We start from the raw sequence: 6,458 nt of genomic DNA, 5'->3' as shown, positions 1-6,458 counted from the left end.
GGTCTACCTGTTTGGGACAGTGGTCTACCTGTTTCAGAACCGACGATTTTAATTATTTTAGTGTTTGTACTATCCAAACATATCACAACCAAAATAGAAAACATAATGTGTGGTGAAAAGACATGACAGATCGAACGATGAGGCACCCTCTGCAGTCCTAAGAAACAGCAGTGCTAGTAATATGAAGAAGTTACAGCCAGTCTATGATTGAAGTGATGCATTATGAGATACAATCTAAGACAGCAATTTTCTTTCAGCAAATGGATTTATTGACATAATTGATTATAACCATGTACAGCATCTATGCATCTCCCATTGGAAGAATATCCAGTGATAGAGCTAATGTTAGTGTGATACACAGCTTTACTCAATAATCCCCACTGCATTTCTAACAACAAACAGTGGTGTATTCCACAGTCAATCGTAAGTGGCCAAAAGCACCCAGGTGTCCAAAAGAACAGAAATTTAAGATTCTTAACAAAAAATAAAACCTGATCCTGCATTCCTTCAGTTTTAATTCCATTCATCATTGTGTCTATAAGAGTTACAAATTTTAATCTATACACTGACAATCAAGTTTGGCCCCTGATAATCATGAAAACTACTGCCTGTCAACATGAAATCCCAAAGGACTCACTGCTACTCACTCAAGAATCAAGACTTTGATTTTTTTCTACATTTAAAAGGCAAAGATTAAGGCAAACGACCTCTACAGTCTCTCCTTTTCTCCCATTTGAATTTAGAGATTGAACAAAATTCCCTCAGAACATAAAGTCTTTTCTCTCCATTCAATCACTGAACTCCAATTGAAGGTACCAGTTACTATGGTGTCTTTTGCAAACACTTGCTCATCTGAAGGAAGGAAAAAAAAAGGGGGGGGGGGAGAAGGAAAAAAAAACCCAAATCGCTTACTTGCAATTATGATAATAAACAACTTGTAGCCATGAACACCTCAGGTAAGCACTGAATGCATGATATTGAGACGAATGTCTCCATAGTCCACTAACACTTCCTTCAAGCTATTCAGTTCCACAAGAGTTCATCTGAGGTTGCACATTAAATTCAAAGCAGCAGAAGTAGTATCAATGGTCTCAACAATTTACCAAACTCCATCTAAAACATTTGCATTTAAAGTGTAACCCCAGTTTGGACCTTTTTAATTAGCTCATTTCCAGGCCACACAGAGAGAATTATTAATGTAAACTAAACCACCATATTTCATAGTAACAGAACCACATTCTGTAAATATTTAGGAAAGTAAAAGTCTGAGAAAGTAGAGAGCAACTGATCATAAAATGATTAGCATTGCTCTAAAACCAAAAGCAAAATTCAAATTAAAAAAAAAAAACAAAACAAAACCAACTCAAACATCATATACTACTGCAAAAGGGTTTAACTTTAGCATTACTCACTCAGCTACACAAAACACAGAATCTAGATTAATATACCAAAATGTTTTATTTCACAGTGAGGTACATAAAGCTTCTAACTTTAGTAGGCTAAGGCTAAGAGAGAATTGCCTGTTAGGATAAAGACTGTTTCACATTCCTGAAATATTCTCACCTATTATTGTTTCTGAAGAAAGGCACCAATATTATTTATCCATCAACAGTTCACCTCTGCATCCACCCATTTAGAAATGAAGATGGATTACGTGAGGGTCAGTGACATACTGACCATCATGGACACAGACAACTACAGCACACGTTAATGTGTACAAGTACCAAGCAGTATTTATTCCAAACCAATTTAAAAATAGCTCATTTGTAAACATATTACAAAACTCTGTTAGTTTTTTCCTAGTGGTGTCAGCAATATATTCCTGTAAAACTAACCAGCTGCACTGTTTCCCATTTACAAAAAAGTATGGAAACACACTCACGCACGTTAAATCGCCTCACATTCAGTTTGACTTAAAATGGCACAGCCTTCAAACTGTCCAGCGCAAAACATACATTTCCAGCCCTCTAGACGACTCGCAGGTTGCACCCATTTCAACAGTAACACTAAGAGACAACCCTCAGTCCAAATTTTTGACGAGGAAGGGCTGGTGCCTTGAAAAGGTCTGTTCAAAGCATCCTCGCGCAGGGCCGGGCCGCTCACTCTAACTGTTGTTCCCTGCTGCAGTCTGAGAAAACCACCTGCAAGATACCACGCTTAAATTCACGGCTCTGAGTTCGCGTAAGGGAGGCACCAGCTGCTGTTTGCAGTAGCTCCCGCCGTTTTGCTCTCCTCATGGCAAGGAACGGTTCCCGCCAGTCGGGGCTTTCGCTGGGGCTAGCGACGATTTCTGAGAAAACAGTGACCTCCTCGCAAAGGTGACCGAGCAAGCCCGTCTCACAGATGGCATCGGCCCCGTCCTGCAGTAAAGGGCGGCTGAAGGCAGCCACTGCACCACAGCTCCCTCCGCCGCGGGGGGGGGGGGGGCCGCGACCCGGCGGGGCCCCGCGCCAGCCCCTCACAGACCAACGGCCGCCTCCCCTCGCCGCGCTGACTACAGCTCCCAGCGGGCCTCGCCGCAGGGCGGCGCCCGCCTCCCCCGCGGGGCCTGCCGGGAGCTGTAGTTTGGCGGGCTCAGTCGGCGAACCGCTGCAGCAGGTGGTCGTCGCCGTGGCGGCCGCCGCCGCCGCTGTCCATGAAGCGCTCGCAGGGGAACTCGATGAGGTCGGCCTCGCTGAGGGCGCAGGCGGCGCCGCGGGGCGGCCGGTGCGACTGGAAGCCCGAGAAGTCGGCGGAGACGCCGGTGCCCATGGAGCGGAGGGGCCGGCGGGTGGAGTAGAGCTGGCGGACGTGGACGGGGGCCGCCTTCCGCCGCCGCCGCCCCAGCACCTTCTTCCGCAGCAGGCGGGAGGCCCAGGCGGCCAGCGCCGCGAAGAGCAGCAGGGCGTTCACCGCCAGCAGCACCAGGACGAGGAGCTGCTGGTCGGGGCCGCGGGGCCCGCCCGCCGCCGCGCCGCCCTCGGGCAGGGTGACCAGCCCGGCGCAGTGGTCCCGCGGCGCCACCGGGCACACGCGGCCGCCGAGGACGCCCTCGACGCAGACGAGGTAGGGGGTGTCCGGGCGGAGCTCCCGCAGGGTGGCGGCCGGCTCCCCGCGCTCCGGCAGGTAGACGAAGCGCTGGAACTTGACGGCGGCCCCGAAGCGGTCGAAGAGGAGGCGGAACCGCGCCGGCCCCAGCAAGCGGGGGCTGCGGTGCGGCCGCACGGCCCAGCGCACCGTCACCGAGCTGGAGCCCACCGCCTCCACCGACAGGTTGCAGAGGAACAGCTTGTTGAAGTCGCACGGGTCGGACACCAGCGGCGGGACCCCGGCGGCCGGCGCCGAGCGGGGCTTGCCGGCCCGCCGGGGCCACGCCGCGCTGGGCGGCGCCGGCCCGGAGACCGCCGGGCGGGCGGGCAGCGGCGGCGTGGGGCTGGGCGCCGCCGCCGCGCCCTCGGGCGCCCCCAGCAGGCGGGCGGTGGGAGGCGGACGGCGGCGGCGGCCCCGGCGGCCCGCGGGGCAGCTCAGCGCCGCCGCTGCTGTTGCTGCCGAGCCCCTCGGCGGCCGGCGGCGGCCGGCGTTGCTCCTCGGCCGCCGGCGGGGGGGACGCGGAGGGGGGAGAGGCACCGTCGTGGCAGGCGCCGCCGTCTTGCGGCGGCGGCAGCTGGGCGTCCTGCAGGTAGTCGAGGGTACTTGCCGGCCAGGGTGGGTGGCAGGCGGCACTGCACGAAGACGGTGAGCAGGGCGGCCCTGGGAGTGCCAGGCCCCCAGCCAGTGCTTGAGGCCGCGGAGGCGGCAGTCGCAGCTCCAGGCGTTCCCCTCCAGCTCCAGGCGGTAGAGGGCCGGACTGGAGGCAAAGAGCTCGCCGGGGAGGGTGGCCAGCGCGTTGTCTCGCAGGCTGAGCTCCCGCAAGCGGCTGAGGCGGCCGAAGGTGGCAGGGTGCAGGGCGGTCAGCGCGTTGCGACTCAGATCCAGCGCCTCCAGGCTGCTCAGAGGCTCCAGCAGGGCAGCAGGCAGGTGGCTCAGCAGGTTTCCCTCCAGGCGCAGCTCCTTCAGCGAACCCAGCCCCGTGAAGGCATCCGGGGCCAGGTGAGCCAGGCGGTTGCCACTGAGCGAGAGCTTCGCCAAGCTGGGCAGGTGCTGGAAGAGCCCCCCCGTCAGCTGCTGCAGGCTGTTGCTGGCCAGCAGCAGGGTGTGGAGGGAGCGCAGCGGCCCGAAGATGTCTGGGTGGCGAAGGGAACTCTGCTGGTTCCCTGAGAGGTCGAGGAAGCGCAGCTTAGCCAGGCCGGTGAAGGCACCACGGCTCAGCCAGCGGATGCGGTTGGACTCCAGGTGCAGGTAGAGTAAATTCGGCAGCCCTGAGAAAGTGGAGTCGCCCAGCGAGCCCAGCTCGTTGCCGTCCAGGCGCAGCTTGACAAGGCTGCCGAGGCCAGAGAAGGAGGCGGCGCTGAGGCGGCCGATCTCGTTGGCGTTCACATAGAGGATGCGCAGCTTGGCCAGGGCGCTGAGGGTGCCGGGGGCCAGCGCCAGCAGCAGGTTGTTGCCCAGGTAGAGCTCCTCCAGCCGACCCAGGCGCTCAAAGGCCTTGGGATGCAGGGAGCGGATCCGGTTGTACTGCAGGTCCAGGCGCTGGAGCCCTGCCAGGCGATGGAAGTCAAAGGCGGAGATGTTGGCAATGAAGTTGCCCCCGAGGCTGTAGGTGAGGATATCCTGGGGCTCGGCAGCCTTGGGCACTGAGCGCAGGCCCCGGTTGGTGCAGAGGAGGTGCTGGTGCTGCTGGCAGTCGCATGGCTCGGGGCAGATGGGCTCGGCTGCGGGCAGCAGCATGAGGAAGAGGGGGATGGAGCCCCAGAGCACCCGCGGCAGCACCATCAGGCGGACCCGGCGCGGCGCCCCCATCCCGGGACGAGCCGTGGGCTGCTTCCCCCTCCGGCTTTGTGTCTCAACGGCATCCCCCCCCGCTCCTCCTCCGCGGCTGCTGATCGGCCCCCTCCTCAGCTGCGCGCCGGGCCGAGCTCCGCGCCGGGCAGGCGGGCGCGGCGGCGGCTGCGGGTCGCGGTGCCCGGCACCATGGGCTCGCCCGAGCCGGCCGGGGGCGCGGAGCGGCCGGGAGGGCTGCAGGCTGCCGCCGCCGCCGCCCGGGCTCTGCCGCCCCTCGCGGCCCGCTGACCAGACCGCAGGTTCGGCGGTGGCGGGGCCGGTGCTGCCGCTGCCGCGGGGGGCGGGCGGGGATGCGGGCGGGCTGCGGAGCGGCGCGGCTGCCCGCTGCTCCGCCGGCTCTCCCAGGGGCGGAGGGGGCGGGCGGGGCGGGGAGCGGGGCGGGCGGGGGGGGGAGCGGCGGGCGGAGCGGGTTGCTGGAGAAAGACGAGCTCCGAAACTTGCCGAGAAAACTCAGCGGAAATTCGTACTTCCCACACTGTGCCCTGGGGGACCGGAGGATCGGATGGAGCGGGGGAGAGGGAGGACGGCGCGGCGGGGGGGGGGGGGGGGAAGGAAGCCCGCGACCGGTCCTGGCTCGGCTCAGCCCCGGCAGCGAGTAGGGGCGCAAAGTGGGAAAGTAGGAATTGGAACCGGCTGTGGCTGCCTCCCAGCCACATGGGCTGCAGATAGAGCTGCGCATCGGGGAGGGGGAAGGGAACAGAAATAAACTAGTTGTCGTCTGCCCCCCCCTTCTTTTTTTTTTTTGCTTGTGTTTTAGAAACCTGCCAAAAGCAATACTTACGGTTTGCCACAGATTAAGGACTTTGTTTTGTTTTAAGCAAATGGCAATCAGAGGACCAAGCCACCTATAGTACATCAAAGAATGAATTTTCATTCTTTCTCCGCACTATCCTGCCCGGTAGGTTCCTGACAAAGCTGCCAGTGAAGATGCAGTTGAACATAGCTCTGGCTCTACGGGGTGCTCGTCAGGGTGATTAAGATGCTCTTTAAAATAAATCCCATTTTGAAGAACCTACTCTCTCAGCAGCACACAACTTCAGACTGAAAGGAGCGTGTTGGAAAGCATACTGAAAACAAATTAGACTGTGTACCCATACATTCAATGACTTGCCTTTCTTCCCTGTTAGCAGTTTTTGTTTTCCTAAAATATTGCCAGTGGGGTAAATAAGTGTCTAAGGGCAGGAAGAAATGCCTAGATATGAAGGCTACGTGGGGCTGTCAAGGATGACGAGAGAAGGAAGATAATGCCCAAAATATCACATTGCAAATTTAATAAATACATTGGAAAGTGTGTCATTAGCTGAAATAGTATCCAACTGAATACACTTTGCATACACTTCTGGACTGAAGCAGAGTACAAGCCATGCCATGCCCCTTTCTCTTACCAGAAGGCACGATTTAGATAGCTTTCAAGGAAGCTTTGTTTTTAGTGGCAATGTCAACATGAGCAGATAGTATGGTATGGTAGTTTGTGCCGAGTCCCTGTTGTCTGATTTCATGGAGAGCTGTTACTTTGAGGTAACTCTGATTTGGTTCTG

General features: G+C 57.4%; 1 protein-coding gene across 1 annotated transcript; it reads right to left on the bottom strand.

Annotated features, from left to right (window-relative positions):
* Positions 1–246: 246 nt before the first annotated feature.
* TRIL (TLR4 interactor with leucine rich repeats) lies at positions 247–5,257 on the bottom strand. The gene is given in 5 exon segments (XM_030010251.1): positions 247–2,404; positions 2,435–3,459; positions 3,461–3,667; positions 3,669–3,722; positions 3,724–5,257. Coding segments are annotated over 4 exon segments (2,301 nt in total). The 5' UTR covers positions 4,879–5,257; the 3' UTR covers positions 247–2,404; positions 2,435–2,574.
* Between the last annotated feature and the right edge of the window lie 1,201 nt (positions 5,258–6,458).

The sequence above is a fragment of the Aquila chrysaetos genome, chromosome 3 (assembly GCF_900496995.4).
Source record: "Aquila chrysaetos chrysaetos chromosome 3, bAquChr1.4, whole genome shotgun sequence".
Taxonomy (NCBI): Eukaryota; Metazoa; Chordata; class Aves; order Accipitriformes; family Accipitridae; genus Aquila; species Aquila chrysaetos.
Note: the sequence above shows the minus strand (reverse complement) of the source record. Positions and strands in the feature narration are given on the sequence as shown.